The 18,552-nt window shown below is 40.5% G+C and overlaps 2 protein-coding genes across 13 annotated transcripts in view; one reads left to right on the top strand and one right to left on the bottom strand.

The window, feature by feature from the left end:
- Positions 1 to 7,128, bottom strand: part of adgrl3.1 (adhesion G protein-coupled receptor L3.1) — a 119,996-nt gene extending 112,868 nt beyond the window's left edge. For all 9 annotated transcript variants that reach the window (XM_013914341.1, XM_013914337.1, XM_005747019.1 and 6 more), the window contains exon 1: positions 6,396 to 7,128. The gene's annotated coding sequence lies outside the window, so the exon portion shown is untranslated. The remainder of the gene's footprint in view (positions 1 to 6,395) is intronic.
- Positions 7,129 to 8,314: 1,186 nt separating this feature from the next.
- The window catches only part of LOC102203587 (multiple PDZ domain protein), a 47,927-nt gene continuing 37,689 nt past the window's right edge, over positions 8,315 to 18,552 (top strand). For all 4 annotated transcript variants that reach the window (XM_005747020.1, XM_005747021.1, XM_005747022.1 and 1 more), the window contains exons 1-14: positions 8,315 to 8,722; positions 9,462 to 9,555; positions 10,257 to 10,423; positions 11,650 to 11,865; positions 12,168 to 12,236; positions 12,404 to 12,526; positions 12,974 to 13,057; positions 13,207 to 13,314; positions 14,020 to 14,122; positions 14,233 to 14,324; positions 14,433 to 14,646; positions 14,963 to 15,037; positions 15,618 to 15,697; positions 15,929 to 16,075. In XM_005747020.1, coding sequence (XP_005747077.1) covers positions 9,543 to 9,555; positions 10,257 to 10,423; positions 11,650 to 11,865; positions 12,168 to 12,236; positions 12,404 to 12,526; positions 12,974 to 13,057; positions 13,207 to 13,314; positions 14,020 to 14,122; positions 14,233 to 14,324; positions 14,433 to 14,646; positions 14,963 to 15,037; positions 15,618 to 15,697; positions 15,929 to 16,075 — 1,491 coding nt within the window. In that variant the 5' untranslated portion in view covers positions 8,315 to 8,722; positions 9,462 to 9,542. The remainder of the gene's footprint in view (positions 8,723 to 9,461; positions 9,556 to 10,256; positions 10,424 to 11,649; positions 11,866 to 12,167; positions 12,237 to 12,403; positions 12,527 to 12,973; positions 13,058 to 13,206; positions 13,315 to 14,019; positions 14,123 to 14,232; positions 14,325 to 14,432; positions 14,647 to 14,962; positions 15,038 to 15,617; positions 15,698 to 15,928; positions 16,076 to 18,552) is intronic.

The following is an 18,552-nucleotide window of genomic DNA, read 5'->3' on the forward strand; positions in this document are numbered from 1 at the left end:
TCAACAACTTTCAAGGGCTGTGCGCATCTTTTCAAAGAACTGTAATTTGCTGGCTTATATCAAATTTGGAGAGTAAAGCAGAAAAAGCCCAAAGACATAAACACAAACATTAATTCTCTTTATTCTTCTTTGAGTTACTAAATTTCCAGTCATTGTAAACACACTTTTCAGACTGTTACCCATAATAACGGTGCACAAACTGAATAAATGTACCATGAACAGCCTCCTCTCTCCTCTTCAAGACAGCACTATAGTGTGCAACCAATAAAACCATGTTAAATAAAACTCAATTGTGACAACATAAAAGTTGGGTCTCAAATAGATTTTACACTGACTCAACGAACAAGACAAAAAAAGTCAACTGGTCAGAAAAACATATACACATCTGGCTTTGAAAAAACATAACTGTAAAATCTGACATTGATTTTCCCCACTTAAGCACCTGAAATTGATTGCTTAAAAGGAAAGATGGTGCAGTGCAAGCCATCAGCCTGTTTACATTATTATAACGATGATGGAAAGCGTAGGCTATTTTATGTAATGTTCAATCTCTTTAGGAGTTTTTATGTTTGGAAGGTAGGGAAGAGCCAGAAAACATCACCACAACACATATTTATATTATCATAATAAATGGCTGAGGGGTGATCATTCTTAAAATTGATTTACACTGATTGATTTCTCAATTATTTTTATCCCACTTGAGCCTTTTCACAACCCAAGGTCCTTGGGCTTGTTTGTCTGTTATAAAATTGTTGATTAAAAACAAAATGCAATCAAACCTTAAGGCTGGTTCAGGGGTGCATCAAAGAACATATCACTTTTTATCCATATGTCGACGAGGGACCCTGCTGTGTCTCTGAACGCTATCAACTTAATAAAAATTGAAAATTAAAAGAAAAGCAGCAACATCGTGGTTCTTGAACATGAATCATACTGGATGTTTTTCAACATATTCTAGTCTCATTTTAAATGGAAACACCCATAAAGCTTCCTAACTAACGATTCTAGCATAATGCATATTTAATGTACGAAAATAGCTTGAAACTGCCAGAAAATAGTCAAAATATCAATGTTTGGCATTTTTCTTGAAAAATATCTTAGATAATACGTTAATTTTCCTTTACTGAGGGGCAGCCTTTCTCAAAACTGATTTACACTAATTGATTTCTCAGTAATTTATCCCGTGTGAGACATTTCATAGTCTATGGTCCTTGGGCTTGTTTGTCTGTTAAAAAGAAACTTTGATTAAAAACAAAATGCAATCAAACCTTTATATTGGTTCAGAGGTACGTCAGAGAACATCATTTTTTTTTAATCCATGTGTCTACTGACCCTCCTCTGTCTCTGAAAGTTGCTAACTCAATAAAAATTGAAATAATAAAAGCAATAATATCAGGTGATTTTTTTTTTACCCTGGAACATAAATCAAACTGGCTCTTTTGCAACACGCTGGGGTCTCATTTTATATGCAGCTTAAAGCTTCCTCACTAATGATTCCACCAAAGTTACATATTTTATGTATGAAAATAGAGACTGGAAACTGCAAGAAAACACTGATTCTGGTTTCCTGATGTTCACTGACCTGATTTTAAGTGACCGCCACATACTGGAAACCCACATTTATTAATTCACTATCATATTAGCAAAGAGAATCAAAGGGAAACTGAATTTTAAAAACTAGAACTCGGTAATTTGGGGCATTTTTCTCGATAAATCTCTCACGTAATAAGTCAATCAAAACAATCAAAATAATGCTTATTAATTTTCATTTACTGACGGGCAATCATTCTCAAAACTGATTTACACTGACTCAATTACTTTTAACCCATGTGAGGCATTTCACAACCTAAGGTCCTTGGGCTTGTTTGTCTGTTATCAAAAAATAAAAAAAAGCTGTTGATTAAAATTAAAAATGTAATCAAAGCTTTAAGAGATGCTTCGAAGAATCGTGCCTGAATCCCTGACGAATATCCGGGTGTCTACTACTGATGGTCCAGTGAAAGCCTTCAATAAAAAAATATTTTTTTTGCTTTGTTGTTTTATTTAAAAAAGGAAACCAAAAGAATTAACATTGGGTGAAAATTTTCTCCTGAACATAGATCACACTTTCTCCCTGTCAATATGTTCTGGTCTCACTTTCTCTGCAACATCCATAAAACGTATTGCCAAATGATTCCATCAATATTTCTTCTTTCATGTATTATTTCCAAGTATTCACTGACGTTATTTCGGCTGACTGGAACTTAATAAAAATCTGAATTTATTTTTTACAGCTAGATCTAAATAATGTTTGGCATTTTATTTTCATAATAAGTCAATCAAAATATTGCTTAATAATTTTTCCCGTACGGAGGTGTAATCATTCTCAAAACGGATTTGCACCGACTGATTTCTCAACTACTTTCATTCCACGTAAGACGTTTCACAACCTAAGTCCCTTGATCTGGTTTGATTTGTCTGTTAGAAAAATCTTTGATTGAAAACTAAGTAATCAAGCCTTTAAAATAGTTCAGGGGTGCTTCAAGGAACATGTTGTCTATTCTGCTATAGACCCTCCTTTGTCTTTGAAAGCTCCTAATTAAATCAAAAATAGAGTTCTTTTGAAAAGTAAAAAAAAAAACTTTTCAAAAGTAAACAAAAGTGATAACATAAGGTGAATTTTTCTCATGACCATGGATCACACTTGTTTATTGTACATGTTTTAGTCTCATTTTATACTTAGATAACTTGGATAAAGATTCCTATCTAGTGAGCCCACTGATATTATTTATTTCATGTATTATTTCCAAGTATTCATTCACTCACCTTATTTCAACTGACCAGACATTACAAAAAGCCCAAATTCATTATTTCACTATCAAATCAGCAAAAAGAAACCAAAATGTGCAGCTATTTTTTTTTATTATTTTTGTTCAATAGAAACATCTAAACCAAAAATAATACATATTAATTCTAATTTAATTCTGGTTTTCTTCACAAACTTTACAAATATATCCTCTATATCTGAATTATCACTATATCCTCATCCTAGTGAGTTACAGTGAACCATGTGCATCATCTGTTTTAAGCCTGCGCTTTACAATCACTAGATGATTCTGTATCATAGTGCTGATGCGGTTTAATGGTATGATTATAATAGAGTGCTCAACAATGCAAAAACCACTGAGCAGAATGACAAAATGTATCACTTTCAGCACCATACTAACAGCCCCATAGCACACTGTATAAGCAAGCAGGCCAACAGTGTGCCTTTTTTCAGCCTGAAGGTACAGGCAGATAATAAGCTGTGGTGGTTCAAACAGAACATATTTCAAGAGGGGTTTTTTTAGGTAAAATAAGACATCTATGTCTGCGGGACTATTCTAGGAGATCATAGCAGCACCGAGTCTCTGAATGCTCTGAGATCTGACTGTCGTCTGCTATGTCTGCTATTAGCTTTCCCGTTTTCCGAGCACATATCTAATCAGAGCTCAAAGTAACTGTGGGCCCGTCTCATGGTGAAACTCTGTTAGGGTTCGATGTTATGTGAGGTGTGTTTCACATATTAAGAGAGCTGGTAGTCTGGTGCAAAATGAAGAAAACTAGGGTTATTGTTTGAGGGAAGGAAAGGGTAGGAGGAAGGATGTGTTAACACATGGCCAGAGGTTTAGATGGCAGAGGAAGGCAACCAAGGACCTAGTCTCATTGTTTTAAAATGGGAGATGTCGTATAGTGCAGGAAAGGGCTTTTGAATTAGGTTAAGCTCAGCACACAAAGTGGGGCTGAAACCAGGAATGTGAATCATCATCACGTTATGAAACAGAGCACTGAAAGTCTATGCTTCTGTTATCATTGAAAATAATGTTTTATTGTTACAGCGCTAGGATTTGTTGTTATTTTTTTACAGCTCAAGCCAGGAAAGCGACAGTTTATTTCTGCAGGAAGGCTGGCTGTCAACCTCACTGAGCATAATAAACATCACCTTCTATCTACAAGGCTCTCTAACACAAACCTTTACTTTGCCATGCATAATTTAACTAAATAGAGAGCCGAATCCAAGAACCTGATTCTTTTTTTGCAGAATCACTTGTTAAAATGCTTCTGGGGAAATCAGTATTTTATTCTGCATGCCTACTAAATGGAATTAATTGCACAAGTGCTTAAGTTAGACTCTCTATTAACCCTTGACAATATAAATAGAGACTTTAGTAAGCAAGCATGCTAACACTTATTACAAAACTGATTATATGCCTGCTTGTCTTAATAATCCCATGTGTATTTGTGTGTCTTGTTGTCTGTCTGCAACAGATTATATTCTCTGCCAAGTTGTGTTTTCATTTCTCGAGGTTTCCATGTGAGCAGAAGATGCTTAACATACGATCCCTTATTTAAATTACAGGCTGCTTCCATTGCAGGGTGAGACACTGTTATTGGAGCCTTCCAAATCTAAATCAAATATTGTGTTACGGTAACAGTGCCAAACAAAGAAAGTGAGGCCCTGGTCATTCAAGCAGAACAAACCAAATTAGCACAACCCTCCTAATATTCGTTCCATGTTTTCCCCAGCAAGGAGCTTAGTATGTCTTGTGCATCTAAACAGAAAGGAATCTGTGACCTAATTAAAAGAAGACAGATAGACCCACAGTCAGCAGAATGCTTGATTGCTGCAGTTGCACATTAAACAGCTTCAGGTGCTTCACAACATCAGTGCTGCGTGAGTGCCATTACTGAACGTGACCTAAGATGCTCTTTGACACATCTCGCATTCACAGTGTGATGTGGCTCTCTCTCCAGAGAGGCAGACTGAGACCGTCAGGAAAGTAAACCAAAAACATCCCCTGCAGCAGGTGTGATTTTGGACAGGTAAACACTACTGAGTCCCCATCTTTCTTCACTGTTTTACAACTAATCTGAAAAAAAAACAACGAAAGCTTAGCAGACACCGACAATAAACTGCAATATTTGAAGAGAAAGCTATATTCTTACAACAGTTTGATGAATATTTACTGTAAAACGAATAATCGTTTTAGTCTGTAAAAGCAAAGCAAAGAACTATGGTAACACTTTGATATAAGCAGAAATATTAATGATATCCACAACATTCACAGTCCTTGAGCGTCCTGGAGACAGAGCTGTCCTTTAACAGATAGAATGGCAAAAATGTCTTCACTGTAGACAGATGCACATCATCCAACGCTGACTATTGCTCACCTGCTTGGTGGATTCTGTTGAGACACCTATCTCAGCCGCAGCACTGACTCAACACAACGTCAACCAGCAACCTACATTTTATCCACCCTTTGTTTAAACACTGAGATCCACACAAAGAGTTTACACTGAATCTCTTTGCTGATGGCCATTTGGGTGCTGAAAGTCAAAAGGGCGAGCCTACAGCTACCCAAGCAGACACAGAACGCAAATGACTATTAAGGCTGTTTTAACTGTCAGACACCTGCAAGTATTTGGGAGGCAGACAACTTACAATGAACCATGTTGTTTATTATCAGTGTGGCTTTTTTTCTTTTCTTTTAAGGTTTAGGCTATGTTACTACTTCATTTTTCTTAGGGAGAGTACACGTCTGCGGTCACACGAATCTGACACAAGTTCATATTTATATATATTTTTTAAATTTATTTTTTCAGCGTGAGGTCAACATCGATGGATTCTGCCGCCTTCACAGTTTCACATCAAGGTCATCTGCAACCCCGGACGCCTCTTCTGTAAATAAGAGCCAAAGCTTTCACTCATATATCCGCATGATTGACGTATCCTGAGGTGCACTGGCCTGCTGGATATTCCTTCTCTTACAAAGCCGTTGGATTTACTCTGGATTTCAGACTGCGGTTGATCAAACCAGCACAGCCCCCAAATAAGCTCTAGCTGTACTCAAATGACAACCACATAAAACAGGAGAGGAAATACTGATGAGGTGAACACTTGGTCTGTCTGTCATCTATCATGCCAGAGCATGTGATTTGTCATTACGCCCTGCAGTGAGGCAGGTACTTGCGGCTACAGAATAATAATTATGTGTACACCCTGGCCGAGAAGATGTCATGGGATAATGTGATTGCATTGATTATTTTCCGGAGCGGTTATGGGTATCACTGCTTATTACTTCGCCTTAGCGACGTCTCACATCCTAGCGACGCCCATGCAGCCACTAGCCTCTGGACCATCATCTGTACAAATGCTGGCACTATATTACATTTTACCCAATCGTCCATTAAGGCCAGTTTCCGCTCCCCGTAAGTACAATAATGGCAGGCCACATTCCCATGGGCACCAGTAACATCCAAAGTCAGCGCTTTCGGAGCAATTCAGTGACACGGTTTGACATAAAGCCAAGACGTTTACCAGTAATGTCTGGAAAAAATTCCCATCATTTGTGTCGGTACACAGAGCGGGCTCTTACCTTATCGCCAGTCGCAGCAGTATAGGCGCATGTATAGCTTACACATCCAGCGCAGAGAAGAGTCGGGAATAACCTTTCTCCTTCTTCTCCTTCTTTGCTCTATACAGTCACCAGAACGCAATTCTTGTGTACAAACGTATCTTCCTAGTCGATAAATTTCAGTGGTTGGTTTGTGCCTCGACTCCGGCTCTAGTTAATTCTCGCGGCTGCAGAACGACATTGGCAAGTGTTCCTGAAAGAGGGTATCGAAATAAAGAAGCCGAGGGTGTAACAAACCAATAGCTGCGTGCTTAGTATCCCGATCAGAGCTCGCACAGTAGGAGGTATCACGTCCGTCAGTCCGTCCAAACGCACTGAGTCCAGCGGAGCGCCGGAGGAGGACAGAGGCGTATCTCTGTCTCTCCCTCTCTCTATCCGTCTGTCTGTATCCCTCCCTCCCTCCCTCCCTCTCTCTTTTTATCTTTCTCGGCTGCCTTTATGTTCTTAGTGACTTCTGCTGAAGTCCACGGGCTCAGAGCGCAGTGGAGCAGAGGACCGTGGTCGGCGCAGAGAGAGAGGGGTCAGAAATGACAAACCAATTTGGAGGCGCGGTGAATGCTCGGCTGATCAGAGCGCAGCCCGGCGCGAGGAGCGTTGCGTTGCAGGCGGGCGGGGAGCAGGGTGGATGGAGGGCTGGGAAGAGGGTGATGATTCTTGCCTTGGGGATGCAGGGAGAGAAATGGGGAGACGAGAACCAGGGTGTGCAGTGGAAAACAAGGAACTGGATCTGGCTCCTAAATCTCTGGACCTAGAGCTCCACCTGCCGTGTGAGAACACGTAAGCGTTCCCACAAATTCCACATTGTTAGCTAATCAAGAGGGACAAGGGGGGAAACCACAGGGCTGGTTTCGGTTAATCGCACCATGGAACCCATTAAATGATTTTGCTACGGTGACCTGCAGAAGTTATCCATATGCCTACAGAAAGTCCGACTATGAGTTGGGGGGCTGTTTTACAGATCAATCCGAACGGGTTTTCCCTGTAACGGAAAACCTGACATTTTTTGGCACAGCAAATATTAAAACGTATTAAACTCCAAATAAATTTGTAAATTTATTTAATTTTTAAAAACATTTCTTAATTGATTCAAATATGGTTAATGTCCACGGCCTACTTCACCACAAGGCGTATAGGCCCACATAAACGTAAACTGGTTTACAACAACGTCAACCATCATTTTCTCAAAAGGGTTTACTCTAAAAAGCATGCGCCCTACTGAAATGTGCTGAAAGCAACAACAGAAGATTCTTTGCAAAAGGAAAAGTAGTAGCATAATAATGTAAATCCATTAATAAATTAAGGTAACATTAAATTAAAATAACGCATTATCGTAACTTTTCTATATGAATGAAAAGCGCGACAGAACAGCTACGAGATGAAAGCGTGGTTAAAGTATTAAAGTAGATACTAGGTTTGGGGGAAAGCCTGTGGTTTGATTCTTCTAACAAATGTACTGTATGTAACATCATGATGTTATTAATAAGCGTGTGATAAAGATTTCAAGTTCCCCATAAACAGTTTCACGTAGCCTACAGGGACAGCAAACAGATACTGAGGGTCTTGATATGATGACAGGAAGTCAAAAGGAGGAAAACGGTCCGGTCATTTTTGGCGAGATCTCCAATTGGATCTGTTAAAAATTGAAATAATGTAAAGGCTTTTTAAAAACAGCCTCACATACATCCAAAAATGTAACTGAGGCCACACACCGCTTTGTTTCTGCGATGCCAAAAAAGTTGGAAACCACAGTGTTGTATTTGAAAATCCTGTTATGTCATATAATGTCAATCATGACTTTATAATTAAACAAAAAATTAAAACGTGTTAGCTTGTGTAAAATCTTCATCTTAGAGGTAACTATAGGCTAAATCTGTCAAAGAAAGTCTAATAAAGCTAATAGCGTAGAAAGTAGCAGAAACCATAAATACTCACATTTATACTGAGTGGCTAACTTAATTACTTCCCACCTGTGGCTACGGGATTACTGATGGCTAGCTCTTTATCAGTAGGGATGAGCCCTCTGCGCCTGAAGATCAGAGGGTGTGACATGCGCACTGCACGGAGCGCTCACAAGCTGCGGACACAATGCAGGAAAATAAAGCCCAGAGCTCGCTTCTTGACATTTCCCCGTCTCTCAATAAGCTGTTATGACTTATTCCATTAGGACAGACTAATTTTTTTCTACTCGGCAAAGGCAAATCTGTCCCGTGTACTCTCGAAAGTGGTGTGCGTGCTGTGCTTGGAGCTCAGTGGGGACCTGTTGATCGTCCACAGGCGCTGCAATGGAGGTGAGATGAACCTTTCTGCACATGGCGTTTCAGTGCTATGGATAAGAAATTTTAAAAAATAAATAAATAGAAATTACCAGTGTGCTCGATTAAACATCAGGTGAACTGCTAATGGGGACGTGTAATTCTACTGTAAACCATTAATCTCTAATATATTTTAGTAATATTTGGAAGCTGTCAGCATTGCTTTAATATCAGCAGGGACAAGCTAAAGATTTAATTACCCTGCCGTGAAGGGTATGTATTACTGCGCATACCCCTCTTGCCTATCAATGGCTTCTAATTAGATTTAAGATGAGTCGTTGTCATTTCTAGTCGATCGTTTTGCAAATCAAATCATGCCACTGGCATCATGCTTCGAAGCCATACAGACTGCCCCCCTCCTCCCCTCCTCAAGTCAGAATGATGGAGGCTATGTGTCGCTGTTAATTAGCATCATTGGTTGATAAAGCCTTTTGGAAAAGATTTAAATCCTGCTAAAGAGCATTAGGTGACAAGCAAGGCGCTTGCAAGCAAGCATGGCACAGGCCTACAAGACGTAGGGTAAAAACGATACATGCTGCTAAACAGGTGTAAAAAGACACAATGAAGTAATATTACATTGTTACAGGATTCATAATTCTCTAAACTTTATTGAAATCATCTTATGTTTTCATCCCTTTCAGTTTCATTAAAAATGTGAAAAGGAACACATTAAAAAAAATCTGCACAATCACCTTTGTTTTTATTCATCTTGCAGTTGTCAAACAGACAAGTATGACATTTAACTGAGGGAAGAAACGGGAGGAAATCTTCACTCATACCGATCTGTGAGGCAACGATGGAAATCATAGGTAAGTGAATTCAAACAGCTGAAGATGTAGAGCACTCTGTTACCGCTGTCAGACTGCACACCACTGCCGTCATTAAGCTCTTACAATTAAGGTGTCAGGCATGTCTGCCTCAGCCAGACAGTAAGGGAACAGTTACACGTGCAGGTGGCGAAAGAACTCACAATCTGGTCAGTAGTCAAAACTTTGCGGTGAAGAGTTACGGGGTTTTAACCTTCTGCCAAGTACAATTACTGCAGTTGTGGCTTCTGGTCATCAGCTGCTACTCAGCTAAATAAACAAGGGCAGTATGACCTGATGAAACGCTTCATCGTTCGCTCTGCGGTGAAGTCGAACGCCTCCTTTAGTATGATGAAGTATAGGTTCTTGTTGTTTGTGTGTGCGTGTGTAACCACTTTAATTCAGTTTCTGCCTCCATATCAAGCCACAGATTTTAAATCAAAATAACTCACACAGGCAGCCTTGGTTCATAGATTTTTCTTTTCAGACAAGCACTCGAACCTCGAAAGCACAGTTGTTTTTATTGTTTACTCTTTTGCTTTCCCACCGGTACTAGTAAGTGTTGACATTTAATAGCTTAATATCAAATACCTGGCTTTGTGTCACGGTCTCAGCAGCTGCCACAGCATGCGAAAACTAATGCAAAGCCAAATGGGATAAATCCTGTTTCTGAATGACACAAATAATCTACAATTTCTTCGCAGATACCCAGTGTGCCTTGGCGGCGGTGGAGAGACTGCAAGCCAAATTGAAGGAAAGAGGAGAGGCCCCCACTCAGGAGAAGCTATCCCTGCTGAAGACTGTCCTGCAGAGCCCACTGTTCCTTCATATACTGAGCTTACAGCAAGCTCAACAGAAGCCTGCGGCGAAGGTATAGCGAAAAGCCAGAATGTGTGGGCGTTTGGTACATTTGAATGGTGAGGAAGGAGCCCGGAATCATTCCCAAAATACTGAATGCAGGAACCAGACTGGATGAGTAATCAGCTTACCTAAGCTTACCACTAAAGCCCTGAGAAAGAGGGAGAGAGGGGAGGAGGAGGGAAGAAGTGGATATATCAGGTTGAAGAGTTTACAGAAGTCGTCTGTAACATTGTCATAAGTTTTGAGCTGATGTGTGTGTCTGTTTGTGTGTGTGTGTTTGAGCTCTGGATGCCACTCATCCAAGAGTTTTTATGCATACAATCCTGCACTTCCACGGCGCATATATCTGCGTACTCATTTGGTGTCTACCAGTTGTGACATCCTCTAATAGGCAAAGTTTAAACACACAGGGAATATTAGATTACCATGTGGTTTGGGCTTGTAGCGTTCTGGCATCTTTGCATTCTGGGAAGCGCGGCACTGGAGTGTGTCAAAGATCTCTAGATATTTTTAACAGGACAGACGCTGACATGGTTTTTATTAGTTGAGATTCTTTGCACATTTCTTTTTTTATGCATAGCATTTGGAATGTGAGGGTAAAGTTTCCTGTTGGTATGGTTTTTTCATAGCGTTCTCTCTTTAACGCTCTTTCTGCCATTTCAACAGGTGTCAAAATTGTTAGGATAGAATACAAATCACAAATAGGCACCCACTGAAACTTGCTTTTAAACTCTGAAACTGAAAACGTTGCAGACAAAAGAGAACACTTTTGTGGTTATGTGGTATTGAAAAGAAGCCTTTATCTCAGATCCTTAAGTTTCCACTCTGCAATCTTTTCCCTCTCTGCTCCATTTTACATCTTTCTGTATTTTTTCCCTTTCAGTTAACACACATTAACCCCACCCCCACCCAACCCATTCTTCTCTCTCCCCTCTTCTCCTTCTCACATCTTTCTCCATTGTCTCACATTGGCCTCCTTTCTCAATTGCTCTATGCTTTTTGATTTGCCTCCATCGCTCTCTTACCATCATCCTGTTCCTCTCTGACTGCACGTCTCCATTCTTCAATTTGTGTCAACCCCGTCACCCATCTTCCTGTCACCCATCTTTTTTTCCTTCTTTCCCTTGTATCCTTCTCTTATATATCCTCTCTCCATGCACTCCACCCAATCCATCTCTTCTGTTGCTTCATGCATTCAATTTAAACTCTTCCTCCCTGTTGTGTAAATCTAAACAGGGGAAGGGCATTTCCAAGTCCGTGTCCATGAACTGTGGCCCATGCCAGGGTGAAGCACTGGGCACAAAGACGCTGAGCCACAGCGACTCGTACACATGGGCCGTGGAGAACAGAAGGTCCAGCTCTGCCAGGGACGGCAGCATCTCCTCTCATGGCTCACAGGAGCTGTCCTTCTCAGACATCTACCCAGATAACTATGTTCCAACTGAATCTCAGGTATATAAAAATAGCCACAATAAAAGAGAGGTCATTCAGGAGTAGTTTAGTATTAGGGAGTCTTTTATTTTCAACATGCACAGACTACGAATCAATCAAATGATTTCTTTTATTCTGTTGTAAAAAGGAGCACATTACTATTTGAAATGTCACATTTCACATTACAGAATATCTCTTTGCATTTTGTAAGTCAGGCCCAGTTGGCTATCATCAAATGAGTCTTATCTGATCATAAGAAGACTTATCAGTTCTCTTAATATAATTCCAGTTTGCTTTTATTTAACACACGGCATTTCTTTTAGTACTGCACTCCACCTCGGATCTCCCGTACCATGTCCATGGGGAGAAACCTTTCTGCTTTTGCACACGAGGTACAGAAAGCCTTGTATATAATATTTATGTATCTCATATGTATGTAAAAAATAACTGAATGAAACACCTAATACTCTTCTCCTTTTTCAAGCATTTAATGAGAAATTATTTATTCACTCCCCCTTTTCTGTCTCCCTCCCACTTATTGTAACCTTTGCCCTGTTAGAGGCGTCATGTGGAGATGATAGAGCTGACCAATGATGGGAAAGGACTTGGTTTTGGCATCATAGGAGGACGGAGCACAGGGGTCATGGTCAAGACCATTCTCCCTGGAGGAGCTGCTGGAAGGGTAAGTGTGCCTGCGACTGAATCACATAGCTAAAGTTTACATAGCCGTTTACACACAAAAAAATCCTTTTTCTTTCCTGTCTTGTTTTTATTTTCACCATTACTTAGATGAAAAGACTAATCAAATGGAGAGTCAAGCTTCGGTTAGCCTACTCATAATTCAAGTCACTGAACTGCAAAGAAGCACAGAAAGAACCATAAATACCACCTTGCAGTTGCATGCAAACACATACAACTGCAAGGTATAAAAAAATTAGAAAGACGAGAAGCAGAGGGGAATGCTAGCTTGTTCGATAATACAATGAATCCTCTTATGATCAATTAATGAATTATTAGTCCTCTCGTTTATCTAATTTGTACACAAATAAAATGGTTCAATCAGCGCAGTGTTGGAATGATGTTTTTTAGCCAAGCATTGTTATCAAAACAAGTTTCTTTTGCTCATCAGGATAAGCGCCTGCACAGCGGAGATCAGATCCTGCGCATTGGCGATACGGATTTGGCGGGCATGAACAGCGAGCAGGTGGCGCAGGTGAGGCGTGATTTCAAATGATAATAACGCTTTGTGAAATTGGTGATTAAATCATTGCTTAATCTGTTTTTGCGGTTTCACTGTTTTCCCTGTTTGAGAATAGGTGGCTTTTAACTGTTCATCTTATTCATTTATGCTCGCCTGGATAGGTGCTGCGAAATGCTGGTACCAGGGTGAAATTGCTCATTGCCCGGGATGGTCCTAAGGACAACCACTGTTCCTCCCCTGTCTTCAACCAGCAAAACCTGGATGGCGTGGTGGGTGTATGTGTGTGTGTATGTGTGCCTGTGGAAGAGAAGGGGTGGGAGGGGAGGGGTATCAAAAATATTACAGTGTAATTCAAATCTAATTGATATCTTTATGCATCTGTGCCAGCGAAGCTGATGTTTTTTGGATATTCTGTCCCATCTTCCTTTAGTACAAGGAAGACCTGAATAGGTATATATATTAGATGCAATGGTCAAAGGGCAGTTTCTCCGTGTCTTCTCATGTCCATCCCAAATTGATGATTGTAATGTGTTCGTAAAATCTGTAATTTCCTTACGTCATGCACAAATTTTTATTATTCAATTATGAACCGATTTAAAATAGGTATAGCTCAAAAATTCATATGCTAATTATGACAAAATATCACTCACATGTGCAATGGGGTAAAATGATGATGAGATTAGAATTTATTACCAAAGGACCACAAGTGAATGTCACTTTGATATAAAAATGTTCTTTGAAAACACTTTTCCTTTCTGCTGTGCTGTAACTTAGGAACAGAAGATGAGGTTGTGACCGTATCGTGACACTAATCTTTGGTGCCCACCTATTAAACTCCTTTAAATATCACGCTATATATTAGGCTGTATAAGTCTGGACAGACGTGGTTGCAAATGTCATCTTGACTGGTTGGTGAAGGCATACAACTGCAAGGTGGTAATTATGTTTTTTTTTTCTTCTGGACTTCTTTCCAGGTCAGTGACTTGAATGATGACTATGAGTTCAGTGTGCAGTTCACTAAGAACAATCGGGGCCTGGGATTCAGCATCTCTAGCTATGTAGGTGACCTAAACTCAGGTAAGTTTCATCTTTATCCAATAAAAAATAAAATACAGTGCCACATTTATGCAATCAGTTCTCAGTTTCATTTCAGATTTGATATATTTCATATATTGTTCTTTCCTCAGTATACAGTGCTGGCGTGATGGTGAAGAGCATAGTAAAAGGCAGCACTGCTGATCAAGATGGACGCATACACATTGGAGACATCATCTTGTCTGTGAGTTTCTCTTTCTCTCTCTTTTAACCTACACTGCCATTAAATCTACTTGTAGTTGTGTACATCTATACCGTCTACTCCATCCACATCTTTTGTCACCTGACTCAGGTCGATGGGGTGAGCCTGCAGGGCTGCAGTGAACAGCGTGCCATGGAAGTGCTGAGGAGGACAGGTCCATTGGTCAGACTTAGGTTGCTGAGAAAAGCCGTCCGTCTTAGTAACATCCTGCCTCCAGTTCCTCCTCTGCAGCGCCTCCGACACTCCCACAGCTTCCATGAAGGGAATCCCTACAAATGGGGCCTCAACAAGATTCAAGAGACAGGTGATTTGTGAAGGGGAAACACATTGGTTCAGTGGTGTCACGGTGAAATCATTTTTGTTGTACCCGAGAAACTCAAGAACATGTTGATTATTAATCTATAATTCAAAGGATCATTGATTCACTGGTGCTACCTTCATAGTTGAGTTAAACTGTGTCCTAATTAACTTTGTAATATTGGATCGGAGTATGGTATTGAATCTCTGTACTGATGTTGAGCTTGCTTGCTTGATTGCTGGGGAAAAACAGACCTTTTCTTTTGTGTGTTTGTGTGTTATGTCTGTTTGGATGCCTGCACGTGTGCTCAAACGTCTCCCAGGCATTTGCTCTCTGCGTGAAATCTCCAGGAGAGCAGCATACGCCAGCAGACGACCCAGACACGATTCCAAAAACGGTAAGCTCCGCTTCCCATACTGCACTGCAGTCTGGAACTAGATCATGGGACTTGGTGTGATATGCTGATTGGACTCAGGGAACAGCAATGTGCCAGTGAAGCGTGCTCTTTGATGGGAGTCTATTTATAGTATTGTGCAATCATGTGTTTATCCAACTCATTCAGCTAATTCCAGATGATTTGTCTCTCACCCCGCCTGCATATATGGCTTTATTTAGACAAGAATTTTTGGGCTTGATTAGAGAGCACAGTTAAATAAGCCCTGATTGCTGTGAGGCTTTATTAGATGAATGAGAAAACATTGGTTTGCCAAGAAATCACAAGATGGTGGATGTGAATATGCACATCCTATGTGCCTGCGCTGTGGGTGTATGTTGACATCCTGCCTTGCCACAAGTAGAAGGATGCTGTCATCTCTCTATAATACAGCCAAGTGGATTCTTTCATATAGGATCCCATTATTTATTGATTGGGTCATCTGGGGGCTTGAGGTGATTTGAATTGGTGTGTATGTGCCTGGGTTCATATATCTCTACATATGTGGGGTGAGGCAGATTTTCTGTGTGTGCACATTTTACAGATGTGAAACTGACTCCAGCTGAGGAGGAAAACCTGAGAAAGAGGTGGCAGCAAGCAGTGGGACCGCGATATGAAGTGGTTGTAAGTGTCACTGTAATGCTGACTAACTGTCACCTGACTAAATTTAATATATAAACATGTGTTTTTACATTTGTGAATATTTGTGTATCAGTACACAGAAAAACAACCATTGAAAAATTACAGTTTTTTGACGTAACAATGCTCAAACGTCTTCTCCGTCAGACTTAGCTTTAAACGTAGCTTTCTTTGTTTTTTGTTTACTTGCCATTTATTTTCCACAATCTCCACCAGGTTTGCCAGCTGGAGCGATTCAGTGAGACAAGCGGTCTGGGCATCAGTCTGGAGGCTCGGGCAGGGCATCACTATCTGTGTTCCATCTTACCCGAGGGGCCCGTCGGCCAAAGTGGCAAGATCTCCATAGGAGACCAGATATTAGAGGTAACTCTGATACTTCAGGCCCTTTCAGCCTCCGTATGTGGAACTCATCATTTTCTCATTTGATAACAATATGAGATTATGCAAACCAGGTTATAGTACGATCTGTGTGGAGCTGATTGATTTGTCACGGCTGTGAGTTATTTCTGGATTACTTATTATATAAGGTTCCATCATTGATATGTTTTCATATCATATGGTTTCATACCACAGATAATCTTCCATTTTTAAATATAGTATGACCAAATGATTGATCTTGACAACCATTTTCCCACTGACTTCTGTTGGTCAGGAAGTATTTTGAAACCATATCTATCACCACTTAGTGACCCTCATATAGAATGCAGGCTTTAGGCCCTTCTCCAATGGTTTAATTTTGCAAACCTGTAACCATGTTTTTTCTGGCTTTTCTTCTGGCTTGTGATTGTCTCTAAGCTCTGCATAGCTTTAGCCAGTTATTTCTTTAAAATGTCCACGTTCGGCTGGGTGAAGGTGATTCAAGTGTCTGATTAGGTCGTTTGCCACTTTGCAAAGACACAAAGCTGGCAAATTTTTTTGTGAAGAGCTGCTACATTAATGACATGTTGGAGTGCATCTGTGAGTGTGCACGCTCATTTACATGTGCTACTGTTGACATAGTGCACATAAAATGGATGGGCTTGTGATTAAACATACATGAGGCTGACCAGCCAATCACCAGTCAGAACAGAGAGCACAGTAAACGTAGTGTTTTTAGCTTTAGTTGTGCACATGCACTATTGGACTTTATACCTGGAGTGAGAGGTATATGTCATTTTTTGTGGAGTTTGAATGTTTTCCACTTGTTTGCACAGATTTTCTCCTGCCATGCAAACACATGCTAGGTTAGTGTTGCTCGTTTGGGCCCAAGCACTAACAAAAGAAATTCTTAATCTTTAGAGTTTGACTTCCCTTTTAAAGATTAATAAAGTGGTAATGATAACATACACTCACCAGCTGTTTTATAAGGTCACTGTGTGTAGTACGGGTGTAGTGAATTGCATTACTTTTAAAAGTGTTTTCTGAATTAGGAATACCACCACCTTCTTATATGGTCGCTATGGCTCAGCTAGATTGGAGAGAAGCGACACAGAACCAGATGTTGTCAGTTTCACTAAGGATATTTATTGCTCAACCACAAGATATAAGAATCAAAAAATGACTTGGAAACAAACTACAGGGACAACATGGCCTGTAGGTGTTTCCAGATCAGCAAAAGAAAATAGAAAGTAAACACAATCAACTCTCTGCCCAAAACCACATCTTTTTCTCTAATGTCTCTAAACAAAAGGACAACTAAAGTGTGTGTGTGTGTGTGTGTGTGTTTGTGTGTGTGTGTGTATGTGTGTGTGAGAAACATGTCTCAGCCTCAGGCAGTAACAAGCACCTTGAACATTAACTGTAACTAGTATCTGCATCCAACCTTAAACTGTATCATTCGAGTTTCTGCTTGTAGCATACATAAACCAAATCAAAAGGCATTTTGAAGGCCACCTGCTCACATTATACTGCTTTTCAAATCTAAAACAAATACTTCAGCAACCACGTAAATCCCCTTATTGCTGGGTTGGACTGGCAGGCTCCTGTCCAATGTGTGCAGCCCGGCACTAGGCCAACACTAGTATCAGTGCCACGGTGTTTTTCACTGTCAGCTGCTGCCACTTGCATTTTATCCTCATCAGGTTACTGCAAAATACATCAATTGAAAAAAGCATGTATTAAATGTAAGCTACAGTAGTCAAGAAGGATTTCAGCAATGCCATCCGTTAAGAAAAGTGAAGAATAGGGATGGGTACCGGTGTCCGGTGCGTTCTGACATAAACGGTAGTAACCAGACCGAAAAGCAGCGCACATTTCGGTGCTTTATTTCGGTGCTTTTTTTTTCTGAGCTGTGATACACTTCTAGCCAATCATTTTACGTTTCCCAGGATAGTAGGCGGGGCCAGGTACGTACGTTCTGTTAGAGCAGAGCTACAGATTAAAAATGCCCAAGGCGAAGCGGTCAAAAGTCTGGCTGTACTTCACAGCAAAATATGCAAACTCAGCAGCCTGCAACAAGTGCTTTAAGCTGATACTGTCAAAGGAGGTAACACCTCAAATCCGATGAAACACCTGGCGACGCATAGCGTTTTTTTTTTAAAAGCCCAGAAATGCGCCGTATTTGATAGCTTGCTGCGAGACCTCACACCGAGCACATCTACTGCGGGTGGGTTGCCTGTTATGCAACATCCCCCAAAAACACGAAGAGGAGAGTCCTGGCCCCTAGCCCTGCCAGTGTAGCAGAAATGATGACGGATGATGGTGGCAGCAGCCGTTCTTCTCTGCGTGAGTAGCTAATTTACGTTGAGTAGGCTAACCACGTTATTACATTAATGCATGTAAGGTGAACTAGCAAACATCATCATAGCTACATGCGGCTGTCCTCTTGTTTGATGGCAGATACTCCCTTCACCCTGGACAAA

The sequence above is a fragment of the Pundamilia nyererei genome, unplaced genomic scaffold, assembly GCF_000239375.1.
Source record: "Pundamilia nyererei isolate P.nyererei 1_Seehausen unplaced genomic scaffold, PunNye1.0 scaffold00187, whole genome shotgun sequence".
Lineage (NCBI taxonomy): Eukaryota > Metazoa > Chordata > Actinopteri > Cichliformes > Cichlidae > Pundamilia > Pundamilia nyererei.